The sequence below is a fragment of the Acanthopagrus latus genome, chromosome 1, assembly GCF_904848185.1.
Source record: "Acanthopagrus latus isolate v.2019 chromosome 1, fAcaLat1.1, whole genome shotgun sequence".
NCBI lineage: Eukaryota > Metazoa > Chordata > Actinopteri > Spariformes > Sparidae > Acanthopagrus > Acanthopagrus latus.
The window spans coordinates 11418639-11443648 of record NC_051039.1 but is presented as its reverse complement, the minus strand read 5'-3'; the positions used below and the strand labels follow the sequence as shown (position 1 = coordinate 11443648).

General features: G+C 41.5%; 1 protein-coding gene and 1 long non-coding RNA gene across 35 annotated transcripts in view; one reads left to right on the top strand and one right to left on the bottom strand.

Moving 5' to 3' along the window:
• Positions 1–1000: 1000 nt before the first annotated feature.
• LOC119029961 overlaps positions 1001–25010 on the top strand; it is a 157550-nt gene continuing 133540 nt past the window's right edge. For 9 of the 34 annotated variants that reach the window (XR_005078292.1, XM_037117796.1, XM_037117880.1 and 6 more), the window contains exons 1-5: positions 1013–1206; positions 5526–5618; positions 6401–6568; positions 9844–9939; positions 16704–16845. Coding sequence is in view for 24 of the 34 variants with exons in the window: in XM_037117796.1 (XP_036973691.1) it covers positions 5553–5618; positions 6401–6568; positions 9844–9939; positions 16704–16845 (472 nt within the window). In the remaining 10 variants the exon portion in view is untranslated. Of the gene's footprint in view, positions 1207–5525; positions 5619–6357; positions 6577–9843; positions 9940–16703; positions 16846–18253; positions 20448–25010 lie in introns of those variants that run through there. The other 25 variants (XM_037118540.1, XM_037118852.1, XM_037118932.1 and 22 more) reach the window with 14 other exon arrangements.
• LOC119031229 lies at positions 9963–16789 on the bottom strand. Its single transcript, XR_005078557.1, has 3 exons — positions 16676–16789; positions 12163–12239; positions 9963–10765 (listed from the first exon to the last, which is right to left on the bottom strand). It is a non-coding gene; the product is annotated as an uncharacterized LOC119031229 (long non-coding RNA).

Sequence of the window (25010 nt, the reverse complement as noted above, 5' to 3'; positions counted from 1 at the left end):
GTACTGAGCCACAAGTGTAAAATAAACTCATTTATATGAACGAACGTGTCTTCAATTCCCTGATTTGGGTCATATCGTATTCCCTTTATCACTCAACATCACACAGTGATAGCACACACTAAGACTTTGGGATTGAATTATTACATCATTAATATTTTCATCTGACGGTCGGCAAATTCAATGTGAAGCGGAGAGCTTTGCAAAAATGGTGGGGAATCAGTGAAGAATTGGTTTAAGAAATGAGCAACGCAGTCGCCTGCTGTGAACTGTCAAATCATCCAGATTGCTTGACTTTTTGAAGATCCTGCCACATGTGGTCTGCTTTTTCAGGCCAATAAAGAGGAGGCTCTGCTAAAGCTCTGTGGGGCACCCACTTTGATACCCAACCCAACATGGCTTACTGTGACAACACGTCACAGGGGGTCTCTGTGCAGCTAATCTCTAATAAGGGATGAAACGCTGCCTGTGATGAGGCGGCTGAACGCCAGGTTGATCTTTACAGCACTGCTTTAAAAGAGTGGCTGTTAATGATGATGTCTTAAGATGGTTGAAGAAGGAGCATTAGTGATGGACCCTTCAGTCTTGGATCTGCTCCTGCTCACTGAGATATAGCATTTATTTATTTATTTAAATCAAGAGATGTATTTCTACTTTCATTATTGTTGTTGCTGTTTTTTTTTTTCATAAAGCAGGTATTTGATTTTGCTTTTAGAAACCAAATGTAACCAACAAAAAAAAAAAAAACAATAGAAATGAAAAATAAACAGTGAATCACGTTACTGGCTCTGTCCTGTTTGCCTTGATTTGCAAAGAATATAAAAAATAATTAGGCATTAAGTAATACCAGAAAAATACAGCAATAAAAAGAAAGACTCACTGGAATGAAATAAAACTAACCTAAGATGATTTGCTCAATAATGGCTATTTTGTCTTTATATTTAATTCTAGACACTTTGGATCTCGAATTTTTTAAATAATAACTAAGAATAAAAAACAGACACTAAAAGTAGCAGAGCTGCACTCTTGAATTATGGGTAACGTGCTGTTACGTCATACAGGCAGGAGCAGACGTTGATCGTTTACCTTGAACGTAAAACACCATGAATTTGGTTTTATTTCTCCTAAACACAAGGTAAATGTGGTATATTTTATCAGAGGAGGCAGTTTTGGTCCACTGAAACTAAAGTTGGCATCTTTGCTGGACAGGTAAGCAACAGAAAACGTTAGCTAATGTCAGCATCACAAGCTAGCTTGCGTTCTGACGTTCACGTCAGAATTTAGAGACGATGCTAGCTAACGTTAACTTTTTAAAAAAATGTTATTTTAATTTCATTTATTTATTTTGCCCGGAAGTTCCTGTCGTAGCTAACAGGTGGGTAACTGTACATTTCTTCTGGCTAATTTTGTCGTTTTATGACCCATTATTTACCTGATAGCACCTTGCTGACTGTAAAAATAAGAGCACACTTGAGTCACAGGAGTCTCTAAAACAGACTCGTTTCTGCTACATACACTAAACATAGTTGCACGTTTATCACCAAGCTACAACTACTGCAGTCTAACACAACAGTCCTGCAATAAATCCGACATTCATGATGGTTATGATTTCAAGTTTTAGGTTTTTTGTTTCAGAGAGGTGTTGATTCTGATCATTTTGTTAAAATTATATGGTTGAAGTTGTAATTGTAGTCTACTGACAGGTGCTTTCAGGTGAGCTCATGCTTTGTTGCAGGTTAGTTTCATTAGACTGTATTAGTTTGGGCAACAAATGTCTTAAATAAACAGGAAATATGCAGTTTTTCAATATTGTGACCAGGCACGATCACTAGATTACCCTGTCCAACATGATAATGATGGTATTCACAACATTATCCTGATACTCATGAGAATATTCTCAAATCTAGAAAAATAAATATTAAATTGCACTAAAAGCATGCTTACTTCACTTGAACCTTTAAACAAATATTTTTTATTGCATCACAGATGGGACACACAATTTTTTTTTAGGGGAAAACAAGCGAGGAATTTGAATAAGTAATCATAAGTACTTAGGTCCCTCTATTTAAATAAGGGATAAACGAATGCTGGTAATTTCATCTTCCTTATGTTGCAGTTTATCTTGTTGTTGTGGGGGCCTTGCTACAGTGACAGATATAGGCAATTTTAAAAAAACTCAGGAAACTATTATATGACAATACATGAGTGAGCGAGACAGCATTTTCAAGTCATTCACATGAGGAAATTTTCTGACAATGAAAATTCACATTGATCAAGTTATTGCAAGTGCTTTTTATCATGATCCCTGTTAAAGTCTTCTGTCATCCCATACCTAGTTGTGACATCAAGCATCAGTATTTTATGTGAGATTTTTTTTGAAAGAAATAGGCACAAATAAAATGTGACGGCATGTTCTCAGGCAGGCATTTTTCTGAAGTGTTTCCCAACCTGTGACTCAGGATCACCCCAACAGCTTGCAAGATAATTCTGAACAGCTGTTTTATTATTAATCAGGTAGGAAACGTAAAAAAAAGAACAAAACACATGTTACTGTTTTTTTTTTTAAAGTTTGTCTGTAATCATTACCTGTGTAGTATGAATTACAATAAAGGACAGCATAGTAATGGTCTCACATAACTATTCAAATGAGATAATGCGACAAGGGAACAGTGCCCAAAGCCAATAGATCTACACACCTTGTGATAAAAGGGGCCGAGAGTCACAAGGTAAAAATGTGTGAATCACTGATTTACAACATCATCAAGAATTAATAGGCTGCTGATATTAAAACACTTTATTACTGACATTCACTAATGATCAGACTTCCTGCTGAGCAAAATATAGTTTATGTCGCAGGGAAAGCACAGGTGTAAATAATAACTTTTATGATGGCTGCATTCCATGTAGGTGAGACCGTTCTAGGGTCTTGGTGCTGTTCATGCTTGTTCACTGTAATTGTTTACTGGGACGTTTGAATAGAACAGAGCCAGTGTTAATAGTATAAGCTAACAAAGATATGTCAAAATACACAAGAAGGATCTAATTAACATTTTAGCAACTTGAATCCATACTTCAGTGATCAGAGGTCACAACCTCAGATATTAATTAGCATAACCACATTGCCAAATATTCTCTTAATGCTGAATTTGTTAACAAATAAACTGGCAGATTTTGAGATTGTTTTTTAGCTTAAACTCCAGCCAAAAAAAAAAAAAAAGTGGTGGTGGGGGGGGGGGCAGTCTCTTTGGCACGACAACTTCTTTTATGTTCAGCGGAAACGAGGACCAAATAGACAATAAACGCTGCTGATGATCTCGCTGTCAGAGCCTGCCATTTCATATGTAACAGATAAAATTATGAGAGACCTTGCAGTGCAGTGCCGGGGCTCAGCATGGGATTAGGGGGCAACTATCTCAAGGCTGCGCTTCTCAGATAACCGCACCTAAAGCAACCTTTTCTCAAACACACAATTACCCGTCCGCTCCCTCCCCCAATCCCCTTCACCACCTCCCTTTTGAATTTCATCAGGGGCTTAATTAGTATACAAATAAAACTTCCCTTATCTCCCTCTCGCCCTAATTGGCCTGTCTTTAGTTATGCCTGGTGAGTGTGTGTTAGTGTGTGAGAGAGCTGGGGCCCCTGTAATTAGGGTGACCGTGTTCACCTTTCCTCTCAGACGCACGGGTGCTCAGGCAGCCCATGGGGAAGGAGGGGCTCTACGTTGTGCGGTATGCTCAAATGGATGTGTGTGTTTTGTGCATTTGAGTGAGTGTGTTTGTATGGGGGTGTTGAGGGGTATGTTCAGGATTATTGCTCTGCAATCATTCCTGGACCGTCCCAGTGGTGTTCTCATGAGCCAGGAGGGCTTTGGGTGCTGCTGGTTCCCACTGAATGGACGGGGCATCTTACTTTTTTTTATTCGCTCTCTTCTCTCTGTTCCCCGCCTTCCACCCCCCCACCCCCCCCACAACTAAAGTGTTTATCGATTATCTCGTCCGGCTCTTCAACAACTTAATATTGGGTGACAGTGCACTGTGTTCTCACCGTAATTAGAGTTCAGCTCCGAGGTGGGGGTGCGGGGTTGTGGGGGGCAATTAGAACCCTTTGTTATTAAACCTGATTCATCTTCCTCCTGCACCGCTCTGCCCTGCTCCGCTCTGGTCTCCGCTGCTCTCGGATGCTTACCGAGGGTATCGGGCCATCCAGCCTCCTGAAATTGGCTAACCCGCAAATTATCATGTTTGCTTCTAGACTTCCCCCATCTGCCCCCGCCCTCCCCATCCACCCACCCAGCCTGAACCCTTCCTCCCAGGTCTGCACTCCTCGTGATGCCAATAACACACAGTAATAACTGTAAAGATCCCCAGTCAAATCCTCTCAGATGCCTGGACTTAGAATCACAAAAGAAGTCCTCAAGAGCCACTGAGAATACATCCTTTACTGTCTGGACTGCACACGTTGTTTGATGCAAGTGTTTAATGTTTGATCGTGTTATTTATTACTTTTTTATGTTCATTCTAATTATGAGTCTAGATTAATTTTAAACCAGTTTATTCAGTTGTAGATGCTGTTTTTTTTGTTTTGCCTGGCTCGTTTGTTGGTTGTGAGGTACTGAAAAAATCTGTTTACAGTCAGGGTGTGCCGTAAAATATTGTTTATGATTATACCATTATAGTAATTTTGATGTGATTATGCCACGTAATTACGTACAACAGCAACAAGTATGGCTGAAAGCACAAATAATACTGAAATTATACTCTCAGCTTCTGATGTAAATTTTATCATCAGAGGGTGTACACGTAGGCTTTCTGCCGACATCCGAGTACCTCAAATTTGATGGTCTTTATGCTGCAACAAGCCATAGAATACATCTATGTAACCATGGTGTCCGCAGTTGTCTGTTTGAGAATATAATCCAGACTTGACATTGCTCCCAGGTTGGAGGATTTTGTTCTAAAAACTGGAGCAACTTGAAATCTGAAAGGGGTTTGGTTACAACGGATCTGATATACAGCAAACCACAGTATTATGTAAGATGTGCATAGAGATTGTAACAACAAAAAGGCACTACAACAAACTTATTAAACCAACTCTAGCAGAAGGAATTAGTTGAGTTTAGTTTAGCTTGACAGCTATTGAGAGGTCTATTTTGTTGTATCAACACCAAATTGCCAAACCTAATTTACAGATATAAAGTATATTTGGAGGAAGGTAAGGCCATGAGCCAGAGAAGAAGAAGTGATCAATATTTGATGGAATTCCAGTTCCAGGTGTGCATCCGGCATTTTGCTATAGTATTATTGACAAGTAAGTACTGAAAGTAAAGATACCTTTGGCATTAGTCACAACTTTCATATGTGTTGTTAAGTGTGACCTCACAATGATCTAGTTATTTACCAGTCATATAAATGTGGTTTGGTATTGGTGGAAAATAACTGAAGCAAGCAAGTTTTGAGGTTTTATTCCCAGAATGATGCCATTGATTGATTGATTGATTTATTTATTGTGGCATTTCTGCTTTTTTTAAGGAGGGTGCCAGCTGGAGGGAGACAGGAATGGCAGGGGAAAGAGAAGGAATGCAGCAAAGGGCCCCAGGCTGGAGTCAAACACTGGCCTCTGTGGTGAGGGCTTAGCCTTAAAGGGTTTAGTCTAAAAGACAAATAGGTAAATAGGTTTTGAAAGTGGTCCAGTAGAGTGCCTCAGCCGGCAGCTGCGAAATAAGCTACAATGGCAGCAATGTAATACTTATTACTTATTATTCACAATGTTATGGAGATGATACCTACGTAGATAAAACTTTTGTTAAAGAGTAAGATCCCTTTTGTTTAACCAGAAACAACTGCAACGCTCTTGCCAAAACCACCAGACTCCATTGACAAAATAGTCATTTGATCCTGCAGAACACTGGAATTGCTTATCTACTTCTGCCTCGATCAGTTAGTTTCTTTGTGTTTAGTGTACATTTGGTGTTAGTTTGGTTAGATCATCAGTCACAGGATTAATAATAACAGAATTAACTGTTAATACTAATGATGGTCTACACTCTACCAGCAGACTACGTACCGTGCACTGGCTGATGTACTGTTAATACCACATCCTCTGTACTTTAGTTAACACTTAATCATTTGAGACTTGTTCATGAAAAATATGTGCTCTCAGTAGCATTAGGAGATCTAGTTGTGGTGTTGTGGTGTTACTGTGAGCAACAATTTAGTAAAAAGAGCAAACTTCCCTCTACCATCGCCAATAAAACTGTCAACTATGTCTTCTCTATTCCTTTGCTGCAACAAACATTGTTAGTTTGAAGAGGTGATGTGAGTTGACAATATTCTCCCTCCTCCCACTCCGGCCGCCTCCCAGACCCCTTATCCCCACCCCTCTGCCCATTCTTTGTCTCCTCCAGAGTCTCCAGGAGCTTGATATGGAGCTTATGGGGAAAAGGAGGAAGATCAATCCTGATGTCAGCAGCTCAGCGCACATCTCTCCCAGTAACGGCAGGACAAGTGTCAGCTGGAGGAGAGGCAGCCGCCATGCAGAGAGAGAGAGAGAGAGAGAGAGAGAGAGAGAGAGAGAGAGTGAGTGAACGAGGGGTGGGTGAAGGGATGGTGGTGGTGGGGGGTAAGATGAGAAAGGGAGCCCTCTGCATGGCAGCCAAGCGAGTGAGCAAGCGAGCGGCCCGGCCCAAGGGAGTGCACCTCCAGTAGACAAAAGATCAATTCTCTCCATTTCACTCTCAGCTCCTGATAACAAGCAAAGTTCAGCAAGCCCAGGAGCTGTCTTGCCTTTGAAATGTGCATTCTGGTGTGCTACACACATACAGTTGCACAGTTACACTCTCATTCAAGTGGCATACGAACAATCACGCTCACACATTTAAATTAAGGGGCCAAGTGGTTTTAGGAGTGATTGGAAATAAGTGATGCGTGTTTGTTTTCTAATCATGAGAGACAATTAGGAGTAAAGACAAAGATGGAGCAATGATGTCAAAATATATTTTTTGGTTTAATGAGTGCAGATATTTTTTCCTTTGAAATTCGTGAGTTATAACATGAATCCAGCACTGATTGGCAGTGATAAAACGTAACATTTTCTTCCCTTTTACCGGCACGATGCTATGGCACTCATTGAAGGTCCTAATGTTTCAGCAGCTCTCTGACATTGTTCAGTCAGCATTTAGTTTGAGAGATAGACAGAAGTAAAAGGTTTTTTAAAAAATAACCATTGTGACTTTATTCTGTCTTCCATTATGTTTTCTACCATTCCTCGTTTTGTGGCCCATACCTGAAAAGTACAAAAAGGAAAAAGATGTCCAGCATTTTCCAGCAATGGAAAAAGAGTCAACTGTCTATTTTTAGCAGGTTAACCTGCATTACACATTTTTTTTAAAAGTTTGTCATGTGCTGCAGCCAGCATGTTACTAAATGTCCTCTTTTCAGTGAAAACAGCCTCCTCTAGTTTGCATTTGGTTCAAGATGATAAAACTGACAGGAAGAGAAAACAGCACTCGTCAGGAAGCTGTTACGTTTGGCCAGAATCAAAACATAATTTGTGACAGTGTGCCGTTCCAAGGGTTTGTGGTTTGGATCGTGATTGCGGGTAACATTGTTATTGGCAAAGGGTTACAGTCAGTCAAACCAGAAACATGCATCTTGAAGAGCTTCATTTTGTTTTTCCTGCAGACACAAGTGTAATTGATAACATTCTCATTTGGAGGAGTTTACGGAATATATTGTTTCCTTCCTGTTTGTGCTGGTACTCAAGTCACAGCACTTGTTTTTGTTAAAATTTTAAAGCATTCTCTCAAAACCACATGTTTGTGGGTGAGCCAGAAGATGTTCCTCATTAAAGGTAACAACTTTTTCTAACTTTAAGATCATTGAAATAAATGTTTGATGAGATGTCACAGTGATGCAGGCCAGTCTTTGTCCAACACTGACACAATCTTTTCGTATGCTGTATTTCACAGTCCTGGCATCTAAACATTTTGTACTGGTTCTACTTTCCATAAAACTGGCATTTATCTAGGTCAAGCAAAAAAAGCGTTTCAAGCACGTTGCCATGGTTCAAGTACATGAAAGTCAACAACCAAGTGTCTCGCAAAAATGGCTGAAGTTTATCTAATTTCTGTTTGTTGTTTCTTGATGCGTGCTCATTGTCTATTACGATCGTTAATTTGTCAGTGAAGGTCTAGAAATCTGCTGGATTCCTGAGAAACTGATGGTGTGTGACAGTTCTGTAGCTGGTTCTGTTTAAGACAACCGCAAATCGAGAGCAATTCTGTGGAGGTTAGAACCTTGCCACTTCTCATCAGAGTGAATCCCAGAAGGAGGGTCACTCCCTGTCAGTATTCAGGACAAGCGCTGACCCCCCCCCCCGTACCACAGTGGACTCTTCACCCCGGCCTTTCTACTAATAATTGTTGAGAGTTTGGAATTAGTGGTTTTTACATCCCCACTTACAGTCCTCTTTCATTTGGAGTCCAAATGTCATAACAGTGTCTGTGAAATGTACCCAATGATTAGGTTTCTCTCAGGGACCCCTATTCATGGCCCCCAACAGATGGCCCACACCTCTTTTTATATGCAGATTTATTCACTGGGAATGTTTACAGATATCGTCATTACATGGACATCCATAGTTAAATAGGCGGTAATTGCAGCAAAAGCTGTCATCCAGTCAGTGTTGTTTTTGTCATGTTCTGGCTGAAAGGAACAACTTGCAGAGAGGGACAGCCAGTATCACACAATTGACCTTTTACATGATTTTCAATTACTGGAGAGAGGAGAGAAACGGAGGGGTCCCTGTAGTGCAGCTGTCTCTGCTGTCTCCTCTCCAGAACATCTGTCCATCGAACGTGGCAACGGCTCCTCTTTCTCCCCGTGAGGTCGCCTGCCCTGCCCAGGATGGGCAGGTGTGTGCTGGGCCAGGCCCCTCTGTCATTAAGCAGCCCAGCTGTGCTGTCACGTCTGGCATAGAGGCGGGTGTCATCCATGACCCTGTCTCAGCCCCCTTGGAGGGGCATACACAGACCTTGACAGGGCAGCTGAGGGTAAAGCCACGCATGGAATATCTATGAAGGACGACCATGTCGTCCCCTCTTCGTACCCTGGCGGGCGCCACCTCCGCATGCTGGCCTACCCTCCTGCCAAAGTGCAGGATGGGCCCTCATCAGCCATGTCAGTCAATAAAAAGAGAGAACATCACACCTCACCTCCTGCTGTGTCCTGTGTGTCTTTTCAAAGGAGAGACACTTGGAAAGAAGGACAGAGTGCTGTCAGGCATTTTCACTGCTGCACCAAGGACATTAACACATTAAATTATATTCACTAACAACTTTGATAAGTTTTATGTGAAAATTGGCTGCCCAGTTTGTACATCTTTAATGCTACTTCATGTAATCTGAATTATTTGTAAATCAGGTCATAGAAATCACAGGACATTGTTTAAACTTCACTCAAATGCTACAGCATGTCTGGCACAGGTTGCATCTTCTCACAGATCCACAGGCACAATGTAGAAAAAAATGACATATTGTACCTTGAAACAGCTGTGAATTGCCCAATAATGTACAGTTCTGAGTTGCTGGTAAAAGTCTAGCTCTTATAAATGTCTTTTTTCATGATGCTAATAATGTCAATGTGCTGTGTGGTCAGTAGCAGGAGTGCAGTAAGATAGTTTATTAGTATTTATCTCCCTGTCGGTGTCATCAGATTAGCCAGCAGCTCAGTAGGTCATGATATTGTTAAGAGGTAGGGCTATATTTCATGCACCTTATTACCTGATTTTGCTGGGACAAACATGTTACTGATGACACAGACACTGACTCAAACTCCTCTGTTTATTCAGTCTCTACATATGCCATGGAAGAGACAAGTGCATCCAGTGAGTGAGCAGTTTGACTTCAGGGAGACGATGGCCGGCCAGGCCTGCCTGCATTTGAATGTAAGGACCTGTTTCACCTCCGGTCAGTTCTTTATTTACCCCATGTTTACTGAGTTTCTCATTCGGCTGCAGAATGTGAATTTCACTCACTTACTTTATGGTAGATAAGGCAGAGGAGGGGTCGAATATTCAGGGAAGATGGTTAGAGAAATACAAGAGATTCTTGAAAACAGAGACGCATGAAATAGACGCTGTAGAGCGCAGTGGTCGGAAAACGGGAGCATTTATCCATTAACCATTGTCCATCAGTGGTTTAGTCCATTTCAGATTATTGTGGGAGATCTAGTCTTATAGCAATTGCTGCCATACTGAAACACACAGACCTTGAGATTAGAGCCATGGTTGGAGCAGGAAAATATGGAAATCAGTAACTGATGCTTGGAAAGAGAAGAGGTGCATTTTTATGTAAACTGGCCAAGTTGCATGGTCACAGCTGTGCCAAAAACTGATTCAATTTTTGAAGGAGGGTCATTTTTTTTGCAAAACATGAGGCAAACAACATTGTTTTTCATGTACCTAATCAGAAACGCAGGGAGTTTTTATGTTGAATTATACATTATAGAGCTATTATCGCAACAACAATGTATTTATGCAGTGAAAAACAAATGCAAACATTGTAAAAATGAAAGCGCTGTCCTAATAACATCTCACATTCACAGTACGTAGATTGTGTAAGCATTCTGCCCACACATCTCTATCTCACTAGTTCTTAAAGAATTAAGGCAAGGCGAGGCACGGTATTCTGCTGTTTCCCTGATTTGGATCAGGAGCTGGCACTGATTTGTGTGAAATTCATCCCCTTACTCCACACTCTGAAAACTGCAGTCTAGAAAAAAAACAAACATACTTTGCTTCAGAATTTTGCAGCATAATTTGCTTGTAATGTAATTATAACTCATTGAAAAATACATTATTATCCAAATTATCATATCCTCTGTTATCTCTGTGAGCTCTTTCAAACTCTTTTTGGTTGTCCTGATAAAATTGAGGAGACATTTTAAAAGGCAGATATAATAATTTGAAATGAAAGCTGAACTTTTTTAGGAAACTGCATCCCCCCAGTATGGCAGTGTCAAGGGGAAACCAGCTTAATCACCTCTGTGTGCAGGCCTGTACGAAGGATGATGAATGCACCACAATCATGTAATTTGTTATTTACATTGCTTACATGTATTTACATTCTCACACAAACATTACTTTGCTATGATTAGCTTCATGGTCAAAATTTAATTTCATGTTTTGATTATGTTTGATCTTATACAGGGATATGGGGTATGCAGTTTGCATTTTCAGAACTTCTACAAATTGCACAACCTGCAGATTTTCATCTGACACTGATGCACTGATGATATGTCGTTATATCTGTCTTTAAAGTATCAGTCTAAATAGCCTGGCCATCTTCAAAGTACTGCTGACAGTTATCAAGTCCCGCTTGTCTAATATTTTTTGTAGCTCAGGGAAAAGAACTCCTTGCCCCGCATGTTCCAAAGATTTAATTAATTATGCTGTGGTTAGTCTGTCTCCTGATGTCAAGAAAGTTGCCAGAAATTTAAGGAGTTATCTTTGATGGCAATCTAAGCTGGAATTACTTAAGCATATCAAGTTTTGCTTTACTGTGCAGAATTTGTCTAATATACATTTAAAAAAAAGATTTCTATGATGGTGCTTTCTCCTTTGTCAGAAATCTATGCTGTGTTTCCAGCTTGTGTGGAGGACTTTTTTGGAACAGTGTTGATTTTGTCGACCATGAAGGGTATAGCTATACCTGCAGTAAAGCCTGAATGTTTTAAAGTTCACCCTCAGGCATACTGACGTTGGACAACCAAAAGGGAATATCCACTAGAATAGAACCTGAATACAAGAGATTTCTTTCATGATAGCTGTGATTTGTGAATTCAAATCAGTGCAGGTAATCATCGTCAGTGGTGGAACTGCTCCTGATTACGAGCTGTAAGTGTGATCAGATCAAATTCCCATATTACTGTTTGGTTGCTCAATGAAAAAGAGGCATGGTTGACTCACAAAGCTCTATAATTAAGTCCACAAATATCGCAGTCTTATCTGTCATAGATCTTAAAAATCAGAAGTGCACATTGCTTCATCTAAACCAGAATATAGACTACATCTTCTTTTGACCAGCGTGGAATCAAGAATGTGATGTTTGTTTGGTCATTTTTGAGTTATTGGATTTTTCAGTGTCAGTAGTGCAATTCCCAGCCTCACCTACAGTGTATACACACATGTCTGGTGTTATTGGCAGCGCGCCTTCATCCACCGACACCTCCAGCGTCCCTGGTGGCCTTTGTCACAGAAGAAAGAGAATGATCAATATCCCAGTTAAACTAGACTTTCAAAGCTGATCGTAAGGCCTCGTTCTGGGGCCATCTTCTTTAATGAATTTTCTTTCATTCCACACAAGTTTTTAAACATCAAACAATAAATCGGCCAGGGCACAGTAAAATATTTAGATCTATTGACTGTGTTTGAAAAATGTAGAGGGCAAAAACTCTAGTGGTTTGATGCTGATACATTCTGAACACTTTAATCCACCCGAGTGTTTCCTTTTATCTGCCTGGGTTTCTCCAAAAGAGGGGAAAAGGGCCTCAAGAATGTTCTCAAAGATCCAGCAACTCTTTCTTAAAAGCTCCTTACCTTCAATTGCTCTTTTCTAACACAGTGATTCTCAGTGTTCTCAGTACCAAGGCACACTTTTGAAAAAATACCCCCACAGCACACAAAATGATTGATTCTGTGAGAAGATCAGTCAAATCCTTGAGTGACGCTTCACCCTGAAATGACAGTGGGTGAAGAGAAAAAAAATGCAAATGTTTGAAATTAATTCCTTAGTTTTGTTTAATCCTAACTCTCCTCGGGTCAATTAAATCTCACATGTGGAAATGTGTAGTGTACAGCATGGTAGTGTGACATTACCAATGTTGAGAACATCTGTTTTATAGCCTTGGCAGTTTATTGTAGCAGCGTTGCATTTCGTCATCCCCTCCCCAAAACAACTTCTAAAAAACAAAAAAAAACACCTTAAAACAAAGAGGCGATAAAAATTACGTCTGTGGTAAGAAGCCATATTAGCTTTTTTGGTAGAAAAGGTTTTGACGTCCCACACAAAACAGAATCAGGGATGCTGGTGTAGAGTTATCTAAAATATCTTCTGTCTTTCAATATTGACGGGTTGTTTTCAGAATAGTACAAGCCAGAGATCAAAAAGAGTTTCTGAAAATACGTTATGCTGTAGAAACATTTCATGAGACTCAGCGAGTTTGAGCAGAACTACACTTCAGTCAGACTGTTGTGTGTTTTAAGTGCACATCACAAGATTTCCTGCTCTACAAACACTGCTCTAAAGGTTAGGTGAAATCTCTGTTTTGTTATTTTGGCCAAAGTCACATCAAGGTGAATGTCAGCGCCTTGGTCTGACCCCGTGTGGAGCCACTCTCCCTAATGCAGTAATAAATTGTACAGTGTGTATGCATATCTTTGCATGGCTGGTGCGTGCATGTGTGTGTTTGGCTGGCGTGACAGCCTGGCCTTGACGTTAAACATCTGTTGGGTGATTCATTCGGCTGTGGATGTGGAGTGACACCAAGGCACATCTGCCGAGGTGCAGGCGATCCCTGCAACCTGCCCCTCGTAAGGCCCTGGCTTCACCACCCAAACCACTTTTCTGATGATTGCGTCATTTTCTCCCCTCTCCACCGCGGCTAGTTCACAAAAGTGACATCCTGCTTTTTTCCCCCAGTTGTGCATGCTGGAGAACAGCAGATGCTTAGCCTTGGGGAGATTTAGAAATGGCAAACACAATGAAACTCAAGAACCTGGGAAAAAAGCAATCCCAGATAAACCTTTGTTTGTGCTTATCATAATGATAAAATGTGCAGTGCTTTTTGCATTTTGAGTGTATACCATAAAATAACTTTAATTACGGTGTAAGTCATTCAAAAATTTCTAATATTTGCTGTTTCAAGCCTCTCAAATGTGCAGATTTTGTCTTTTATATCATTGTAATTTGAATATTTTTTCATTTAAGGCTGTTGGTAGGACAAAAACAAGCAACTTCAGAGCTTGCAATGGCTGTTGCTCGCTCTTTTATACAATTACCTTGGATAAACAATCGATTGATAAGAAAAATAATTGGCAGTCTAATGAATGCCAAAAAAAATAAAATAAAATTGTAGCTGTCCTGGACAAGATTGTATTTAATTTTGGCACAAAATCATCAACATATTGTATTTTCTGCTAAAACACACACACAATAAATTTATTCCAATGAGTGGAAAGATTGAGAAATCATTTGAGTTTAAGTGACAGATGCTTCTCTTCACTACTGTGCAGGGCATTGTAATCACTTGAATGAATACAGCTTGACTAATTAAGGTTATGCAGTTGGCTGGTTCTCTCCAAACAAATCCCAAGTAATGTGGATTGTGTTGTAGCACAGCCCCCATAGTATAGTACAGACGAGAGTTGAGTTGAGATGCTGTTCAGTCTGACGTGTCAGTTGGAAAAGAGCTACAAAGATCAATCAGTCTAGCACTTGATTTTCAACATCAGACTCATGTTTCCACTTAGCTAAAGATAGAATTTTGTTGTTGGATAATAAGCTCGTAAATTGATTTACTGTATTGTCTGGCTGCACCGCACTCAGCCCTGCTGTTACCATGACGAAAACACCGAGGAATATGACTGTAACAAATTAAACAGAAATAGCTGATGACTAACAAGCACAGCCAGGGCAGATGATGATGACTGAAATGCGCTGGATAGCCGTTCTTGAGCTTGCTGTGCATGTTTGGCACAGATAGAGTCCAAGGACGCGCAGGGCCTTTGATCCTGTCTCTGGGGCGTCCCAGATGTTCCAGCGCAGGGCAATGTCAAGACGCGTTTATTTGCAGAGGTAATGCCCAGCCATTATATGTACAACTCATCCATCAAACAAAAAGGAACATTTCAGGAGAACGCTTTTCTCTTTGCACGACTGAGCAATTGAGGTTTGTCAGTGAAGGGAGTCTTGATAGACCATAACCACATCTTCAGCTACGTGTGCTTTAAAGAGCCCAGGGCACGGTGTTTATTCAAGGAACCCATGGGACATTTCCTCTCCTAGTTAAGGCAGATGTCTGAGGATACTACCTATCATTTGAAGTAGAACTAAATGTAATCATTAATTTCCATAGATGTCATTTAAGTAGAAGCTGTCCTATATGAAACCACTGAATATTTTAAATCATGAGGAACTCATCTGAGTGCACTGACAGACTGAACATCTCTGAGAAAAGTCTCCACCAGTAGGTGGCAGTATGATACCTGAATCTACAACTTCCCAAATCAAGACTCCTCAATCATTACTAAGAATAAGCACCCTGACTCTTTCAATTGACAACTTGAAATAAACACTAACATCGGCTGAAGTTATTATATACAAAGTTGTGTATTTAACCATTATTACTATATTCTGTTACAGATCAAACATCCATATTCAAACGCAAAGTCTGATTTGGCGTTTTTATCGCAGCATAGAATAAAAGCATGCAATTTCCATCCACAAATCTGTGATATTTTACTGTGCAGTGATTTCAGCTGTAGCAATGGATTTGAAAAGCAATGCGAACAAAAAACATGTAATGAAATACTGTAGAATCTTATTGAAACAACAGCCTGAACTTTAGGGTCCGATGATTAAACTGTGAACGGCATGCTCCAGAGTGTTTCCAATTAGCTTTATATTGAATGACAAAAATAAGTGCTCTTCTTAAAGACCACACCTCTGTTTAGGCTGCATTGTTTGTTGTTTAAATGTATCGTGATGTCATACTTACAGTTTAAGATACATAGAATACTTTCTTGATAAAGCTGCAATTAGAAAAAAAAAATGTTTGACACATTTTGTTTTCATTTGTTTTTTTATGGTCAGAAATATTAAGAAACACTGTCTTACATTTTCAACATTTTCTTACCCTTTGTAAATATAAAGAAATCCTCACTGATCTCATACCTTTTTCCCTTTTTCAATATGAATAAAAGTGCCGCGCATTTCACCTTCATGAGGGCATATTTTCAACATCTTCTTCCACTTTGTAACAACAGTGCAGCATTTACACCACACTTAATGCTTGGAATTTTTGTAAATGCCTTCTTCCGATATTGACGGTATCAGTCTTCCAGCTGGCGGGGTGGAGGAATAGGGAGCGCGTGTAAATGCATATGTGACACCATTTCCCCTCCAACTATTACTTCAATCCCCACTGAAAGCAATTAAATGGTAGCTTAAATCCAGAGGGCCTAATGGGTTAATTTCTGGGCTTGTCGTGTCGGCAATCGCAGCACAATGAATTCTCTTTGTTTGTTTAGCAACTGAGCTCAAGGTGGAGTTTTTTTATTGACTCTTGTCAAGTTGCAAATATGATAAAACTTTGTGGCTTCATCGAAAAGAACAGGCGTCCTTCGATCAGATGGTATGAGAGGACACTTAATATTTTTGTGGCTTATTAAGTTACTTCTCAAAATGTATTTCCTGCAGATTTAAAAGAAAAAGGAAGGCAGTTGCACAATCTGCTACTTTCACTGCCTCTACTCAGAATTAGAGATTTATTTTCTGAGGAGGAAAAAAAAAAATCAATTAGTGCTAAATTTATTCATGGATTTCTGCGATCAATGCAAGTCCACTCAGAGGGGCTCGGTGGGACCCAGTTCATCCCAGTTAATGTGTTTGAAGGGGAATTACCATTGATGTTGTTTTCCCTTCCTCTCAGGTCAAAGAGCATCTTGGAGCTGTCACGGCCCACCTGCCACACGGGAGGAGCTTCACTCCAGTCCTCACCGTTACCCACAAGGCACCTGGACAGCAGAGAGGATGGCGTGGACTGGCGGTTGATGTGAAGGAAAGACAATCAGGTTAGTTGTTCTGAATCCAACATGCCTACTGTCAGGGAGTCTCTTACTAGAGCTAATTGTGAATCCAATCAAGGCTGGGAATACTGCTTATTGATTTACCTCACTAAACACACACAATAAATAAATACAGAGGGAATACATTATGTGTGAATTCACTCACAAATGGCGTCCATGTCTACAAAATATTCACATAATCTACAGCAATGCTCAGTGTGCTGCTATTATGCTGGTGAAAAACAGCTGTTCCGCACTCCTCGTTAATTTGCCGCAACCGCTGTAGTTTTAATTTACATGACCTTTCATGACTTCTTGATTGTTTTCATAATTCTTGCATACTTCATAATGCTGCTTCGAAAAGACATGCGGTATGATCTTCTGAAATGTTCCTTCAAGGATATCTTTTTCGCTCTCCGTATTGATTTCAAACAGTTCCTGCACACAGGCTATATTTCAGGTCAATTAGACATATTTGGGCATTTGCAAATCATTTTTTTCTCTCAGATCCTGGGGCTCTAAAACTGCACTTTTGGCCCTAACAGCACTGCTCAGATTCTCTGTGGAGCTTGACATTTTGATCCGCAACAGAGACTAAATGATAACCGTTTCCTTGTAAATACTGTTGCCTGCGGGGGAGGGTTTAAATAGACCAAGAAGGACTTTTCACTCACTCACTTGTTTATATGCACAACTCATCTGAATATGGACAGCAGAAGCGTTTAGAATATAGTGTGCATTGCACGCAGCAGAGTGAGGGTCCAGAGTAAGTACAGCGAGGGGAGACCCATAATTACAGCAAATTATTGTTCGTAATTTTCTAAATTCCTCTGCTTTTACACGTACAAATTATGCAATTATGACCACTTCCCAGAAAGACAGCAAATAGGTTGCGATTCTTCAGTTCAGACTCTCCCTACCAGACAATATAATTCCACTATCTCCCTCTCTGTCACTCTCTTTGTTTTGTTTTTCTTTAAAGAGAATATCTTTAAAGGTTTTTTCAGTTCATGTATGAAAGAACAAGCTGCCTTTGTTTGAAGTGTTTGGTCTTGGCATCTGTGATCACTCTCATTAGGGCTCCTCTCACTGAGAGCAAAAACACTCCAATTCATTTATTTTTATTTCAAACATATCATTGACTGCTGTCTGAGCTTGCATCCACATCTAAGAGAAAGTATTTATTTGAACCTAACAAACGCCCCTCTCTTCGACAGTTTTAAATATAAATGGAGGAGGGATCGATTAGTCACCCGCTGATTTTTGTATGTTTTTCCCTTATCTCTGAAAAAAACATAAAGCGAGTAAATAATTCCTTTTACCAATAAGTGTGGAGATTGGATGGACTATTTTTTCTGCCTTGAGAGACAGTCAGTGCTGAGGTTTGACCCCTGTGTATTGTCATGGCTTGCAGATGACAACATCCCACTTCTGCTGGCGTGTAGATGGTGAACCGGCAGCGCCCACACAGGGGAAGATTGACATGAACACTTTTTAATTGAGCTGCAAATGTTGTCAAAAAGATGGAGTCATTATTTTATCATCCCTAAGGGGGAAAACTGCTCATGCAAAAAGAAAAAAAAAGAAAAAGAAATGTATAATTAAAACAGCCAGTTGCATTATGTCCGATGTGAGGCTGTACAGATAGGATAATATTACATTTTTACTGTGGAGTCTTTACTAGATTGCTGATAGTGTTCGGTGCTCAGCGGCTGACTCCAGGGAAAGATTGCTCCTTGTCACATCCTTATCAAAGGAGCGTTTTGTTCCATCTTGCACACAGTTCTTATTCCACAAGAAGGCCTGTGATCTGTTATATGTGTGTAGATCTTTCTCCAGCATCCCCCTCCTCTTGGTGCTCCGCTGTAGATCAATTGTGTTTGTACTGTATGTGAATGTGTATCAAAGAGTCCCCACAGTCAATGCCTCCACTTATAAGGTAATGTACTGACACGGGAGATTCCACGGGGACTGTGCAGAGCTCTCCGTGTACAGAGGCTGTGCAGCAGAGGGAAGGATTGGGAGGAGAGGGTGGGGGGAAACACAGCAGTCATATAGCGTGGGAGGAGGAAGCAGGATTGATAACACACATGACTTACACAATGCTATCTTCACATGGAAAACAAATATATATGCGCAGCAACGCAAAGACATAGGCACAAACAGTGTTGCCAGTGAAATGCTGCTGACCTGAGTGCGTTAGCCACGCTGATAAATCTCCCATCGAACACCTATTCTGTTTCTCAGAGCCACAGGGGGATATGCCGTTAGTGAGAACTTTCATAGCAGCAAAAAAACACTCACCCAGTTGTTTTATTAATCCTTCAGACTTATGAAGGTAGCTGTCCACGCAGAAGGGGAATTATTCCCATGCATTTCAATATTATATTGACCTTATAACTAGCCAAGTTTAAGTCATAAATCCATAGTTGCTCTTGTCTGAGAAGTGGGCAGCCCGGTGCTCACCAGCTCCTCCTTCCTGCACTCGCTCTTTTACAGCTGAGGTGGGAGGCAGGTCAAATACAAGGCTGGGGTTTTTGCTGGATTTAACCCAGCCAAAGGAGAGAAGTGGGAGGATGCAAGTGATGATCTGTGTGTGTGTGTGTGTGTGTGTGTGTGTGTGTGTGTGTGTGTGTGTGTGTGTGTGTATGGGTATTTAATCGCAATATGATGTGGGGCACATTGTCCTTTTGATGTGTATATGTGCCTTTCCGCGTGTGCTTATGAATGAGTGGATACACAGGCAGTGACAGAGGGTGACCCCTGTGTCAGTGGTTTATTATGTCCAGTTCATTTGCTAGGCCAGACTCCATTGGCTGTCAGTTTTACTGCCTGACTGTGTCAGCCGGACAGTGTTAAGTCTGATGGAGTGTTTTTGCCTCCGAAGCCATCCTGAACAGAAAGGCAGAGAGAGCTATATAACAGGCTCAGTGACAGGTTCTCAAAACAGGCGGGCCATGAATATGCAAGCTCTTCCACAAACAGCCAGAAAAAAAACTGCTTGATGTGGCTGAATCTGAAAATAAGCAATTTTGCCATATTCAAGCAGCAGCATTGACACTTTCAGCATATTTCTCTGAGAGTCTCACTGTCTCTCCAATTTTATTTCTCGAGCACAAGTTGGAGGAGAGAGTTTCTTGCCTGTTTCATCACTAAATATTAAATAATGTTTCACTTTACTGTCACAACATAATGAAAACAGGAGAGGCATGTGCTCAGGGATAAAAAGGAATCATAATTGGATATTTTTGAGAAGTTATGATATTTGTGCATTTTTTAATTATGCGATTTTGCGCAAGTAACATGTCTTGATTGATTGGGATAAGGACCTCCTCTTAGTTGCAAATGTGCATCCACCCTCCCCTGTTTAATGCAAATTAAGCAAATATATGCCTTTGATATTGAAATGATCTTACTGCTTCCCTACAAACATCTCAGCAGAGGAAATTGTGTGTGCACTTTTCTTATTGTAAGTTACATTTACCTCACCACAGCCACACGCTTCACTGGGACCCAGAGTTAATGTTTTGTTTGTTAAAAACAATAAAGATTATAGATACAAATCATGTAAAATACAAAGTAACCCCCCTTTTATTTGTTTGTGAAATGTTAAAACAAGTTCGAGGCAAGTTCACTGAAGTTCAAATAAAAAAACAGAACAAGTGACTCATGACAAATACAGTGATTACGCTGTACATGTAATAATGTGCGGTTCCCAGGGGTTGTACGCTATTTGACGCCACGTGTCATTTCAGGACACTGTGTTGTGTGACCCTTGGAGTGGCTCTATGAGGTGAGAACAGGACAGTCTGTGTGTGGATCAAAGTGTCTTTGTATTACGAGGAGCCCGCATGGTAAATGCACACAGGCCCAGTGAGAGTCCCAGTGTAACAGACACAGCAACCTCAACCTCACGGCCCGACTCCCCTCTACAAACAAAACACAGACTCACTAATTACCTGCTATTGTCTAGATAAGCTGTAGTAGAGTTATTGGCCTGTCCTTCTCACAACTGTGTGCGTCTTTTGTTTTCTGTTGCCTTGTTCACATATCTCGTAGATAGCAGGCAAATGGTTAGCAACGAGATTGATAGGCACATTTTCACGTCTCCTGCCAGGTACTTTGTAGAAGCGGAAATCTCAAGAAATTGGACATGTGTGTTTGTGCTGTGAAAAGGGTTCAGGACGGGATCAGATTGGCTCACAGTTGAAGTTCATCTGGTCTGGCCACCGTTCTGTGCGAGGGGAAAGGGTGGTGATGCTATTAACTGTACTCCTTTCCTGTTTAGAGGAAGGGGCTGTGCATTCCAGGACACGCTCGCACATGGGCACTTGTGAAGACATTCTTGTATTGAGCACACACAGTCTTTGATGTGCACCACCTAAACAAACTTTATACTCAGTATATATTTTACAGCACATATGCATGAGCGTGCACTCCCACATCTAAATGCGTGCACATTCCTTCCTGCCCCGACACACTCGCTCACTCAATGACTCCATCTTCCTCTCCTACTTTGTCTCTCTCTCTCTCTCTCTCTCTCTCTCTTTCTCACTCACTCCCTTTACTGGAAGGCCACTCTGATAGGCCCCCTCATAAGGAGAGACACACCATCCCAGCTGATTCCAGGGGGAGTCCTTCAGAGGCAGCACTTCCAGTGGCTTCAGTGCATTAAAGCTTTTACCTTTTGCTTCTAAAGGCATCGGGACAAAAACAGGCTGAGCTCTTTCTCTCCACCAGGGAGAGAGAGAGAATGCATTGTCTTGTGAGGACACTGATTACTTAGGAATCAGTCATCAATTATTCAAATGATGGCATACTGTATTGCCTCCACCTTTAGTGACAAGACGGCCTTTCAAGGCTGGGAAGTGCAGAGACACACCCTGCCCGGTCCGCAAGAATCAATACAGGCCTGGGTAGTTAGCTTCCTCACTTTCGTCTCAGTCTGTCTAGCTCTTCTTACCAATGTGAATTTAGGACCTTGGCATTACAAATTTGGTAAACCTTGAATTGCCAGCTGCTAAGGCAGGCCACCATGGAGGACTACGGGGTTTGGAAACACGCCCTTGGCATGTCCCTCAGTTCACTCTGCCGCCTTTTTGTCAAATTCTACCCACTCCTGTTGGTCCCTCCGCTGCTTGTTGTCCTAACTCTGCTGATTAGCTGAAAGTGAGCCTGATGAATGTCCGTGGTTCATCCACAACACCTGGTTCTCAGGAGAATCGATGTTGAAGTTGCTGCAAGGATGGAGACAGAGGAAAAAAGGGGACTTTCTCTTAGACCAGTCAAAAGATGGGACCACCCAGGTTTTGCATACTTGAGGTTTTTACTTTGCTTTTCTTCCTTGCCTCCACTCAACGGTGTTGCTGAGTTTTCCCTGGACCAGACTTTTGGCATACTTCGCACTCCCGCTCCTTAGTCACTGTCACTGAAACACAAAGAACCCAACACAGCCTTGTGTCCTGTCCCAGACTGTCTGACCTCCCTCCTCTGGAAGCCTTCATTGCCTTGCTGTGTTTGCTAATAGAATATCCTCTTACTCTACCACAGAGCCAGTGCCTATTTTGAATGACCACAGACCACTATGAAAGGTCAAGCACCCGAGGCCTAAGATTAACCGATGAAGTATAATTCACACCTGATCAGCGAAAGAGAATAGCTATTATTTTCTTTTTTCTTTTTTTTTCATTTATGCTTTATTAGTCATGTGTTTCGAGCATGTTTGATATTCCAGACAGGTTCCTCCGACTTTCCTGGCTGTGTCAAGGTCAATGGGCATACCACTGCTGTTTATTTGCGGGCCATTTGGCCTCTTGGAGTCTGCCTGTGCTGCAGCTTGTGACATGAAAGAGTGAAGAAAAAGTGAGGGGAGAGGAAAATCATATGGGTGAGGAAAAGTATGGGAGGAGCCAGAGGGAGAGAGGGAGGGAGGGAGAGGTGGGGAGGGTCACTGGAGGAGTTGGATAACAATGGCTGGAGTCCAAGGTTGGCTAATAGTATCTGACACACTGCAATTTTGAGGCTTATATCAACATTGTTTTTACAGCTGTAATTAAGCCACCTAATCAGAAGCACATTGGTCGGGACAGTCTGGGGCTGCGAGGGGGCAGACACACAGTGAGCAGTGTTCAGCCCTGCGGCAAGGCAGCAGCACCGCACTGGGCTTGGGCTCGGTGGAGGCCAGCCAAAGGGAACTGTGGGTGGGAGAGCATCCTGAGTGTGACACACACATACACACATATGTACACAAGGGCTGTGCATTGTGAACCAGGGCCACACTAAATGAGTATAGGTATGTCAAGGGAGCAGGGTTTTTTTTCTGCACATATGTATAAAACTATATATGTGTGTGTGGGAATTTTTGTGGTACATCTGTTGAAATTGCGTTTGAGGCTGTGTGTGTTGCAACAGTCTCCTGATGGAGTGCATATCTGTGTTTATCAAGCGCTCAATTATGCCCAAATCTTACTTATGCACGCATGTGTGCTCAAGTGCATTTCCATGTTTGTTCAGTGGACATTTTATGGTGTGTGCCTCTGCACAAAAAAGAACAGCGTGCAAATGTGTGTGTGAAGGAGAGAGGGAACATGTGCATGTGTGCGGTCGCCTCAGCCCCACAGAGGTTCACCCCACCCTTGTCAAGGCCCAGTGCCGAGTCACCCAAGTCTCAAATGGCAACAGCACACAGACAGGCCCACACAGACACACATACAGAGCAGGACGCGGAGCTCAGCTGGGGCCAAAGTCAACAGATGAGCTGGTCTGAACTGGCTTGCTGTGTGTTCTGATTGTAAATTGCGCTGGTGATGATTAGAGAACTCCAGCACAGGATGTCGACTCTTAAAACTGTCCAGAGAAAATAATTTTCTACTATGTTCAGGAAACTTTTTTTTTTCTTTCTCTCCTTTACACTGCTCCCCCCTCCATCCTTCCCTCTTTAATTTAAACATCATGGGGCTGTATGTGAGGAGGTGGAGGGAGTTGGTGTGTAAATTGGTTTAAGGCCTCCGGAGTAAAAAAAAAAAAAGCCAGACAATGGGAGGCTGTTTAGAGTTTCATCTTATCTCTGCAAGTGCACACATGGATATATTTGTATGCACGTACATCCCCATGCATGAAATTGTAAATATCCTTAAAATACCACAAATCTCATAATTTCTTTGTGTGGACTTTTCTTGATGTCTGTATGTTTGAGAACAGGACACTGTGGTGTGATACTTCACTGTATCTATGCATTAACAGTATTATCTAGTTGTTTATTCCAGCGTGGCTGTCAGAAAGTGGGAAGGAAGATCAATGAGGTTTGTGTAACTGAGCCAGAGGTTGATGGGGATGAATGATTATTGTTCTCCTCTTTACCTCCTACTCACTGTGTCATGATGTCATCATCCTGAGACACTGGGCTAGCCCAGCTTGTTGTTGTTTTCTACATCTCCACAAAAACCACAGCTTTCTGACTCATCACTCACTGACGTTACATCGGGCTTGTCTGATAGACTGTACAGAGAAACAATCCTAGATGGATGGATCCATTTTGCTGCTGCTTGTATTGATTATCAACATCACTGCTTATGTGGCAGCATTACAGATGTCCGTGCAAGAATATCTTGGCATTAGAAAACATACCTAAAATGACAAGCAGCTAAAGTCAGTATGTTGGACTGGACACTTGAGCAGAGTTTGCTGAACGTCCTGCGGTCTGTAGCCAGCTGGCAGATTTTGTCCCACATTCTTGCACCCCTGCTGCGTCGCCCAGCTTGGTGACCATGAATGTGTTAGCAACTACTGAGTCCTTTCACCACGTCCTTCGGGCTAATTTAGATTTATGTCCTTTTTAAAGACTTTGCCATTCCCTTCCCCTACAGACGACATTTTTGCTCCTCTGAGTCATATAGTATATATGTTGATTCATTTTTCAAGCCTGGAATGCTTTGAGGAAATGAAAGAAAGGATAGAGCCAAGGGAGGGAAAGAGGAAGACAAGTTTGTGTGACTTGTCTGGAACAGTGTGTCGCTGCTCGCCTAAAGTTTGGCAGTAGCTCCTCTCTCCCTCCCTTTTTTTCTCCCTCCTTCTCTCCCACCTCCACAGAAATGTCCAGCTTGATTTAATCAGGGAGGCAGAGGGGAAATCAAACTGGGCGTGGGACCAAAGGCCTCCATATGGGGACAGGC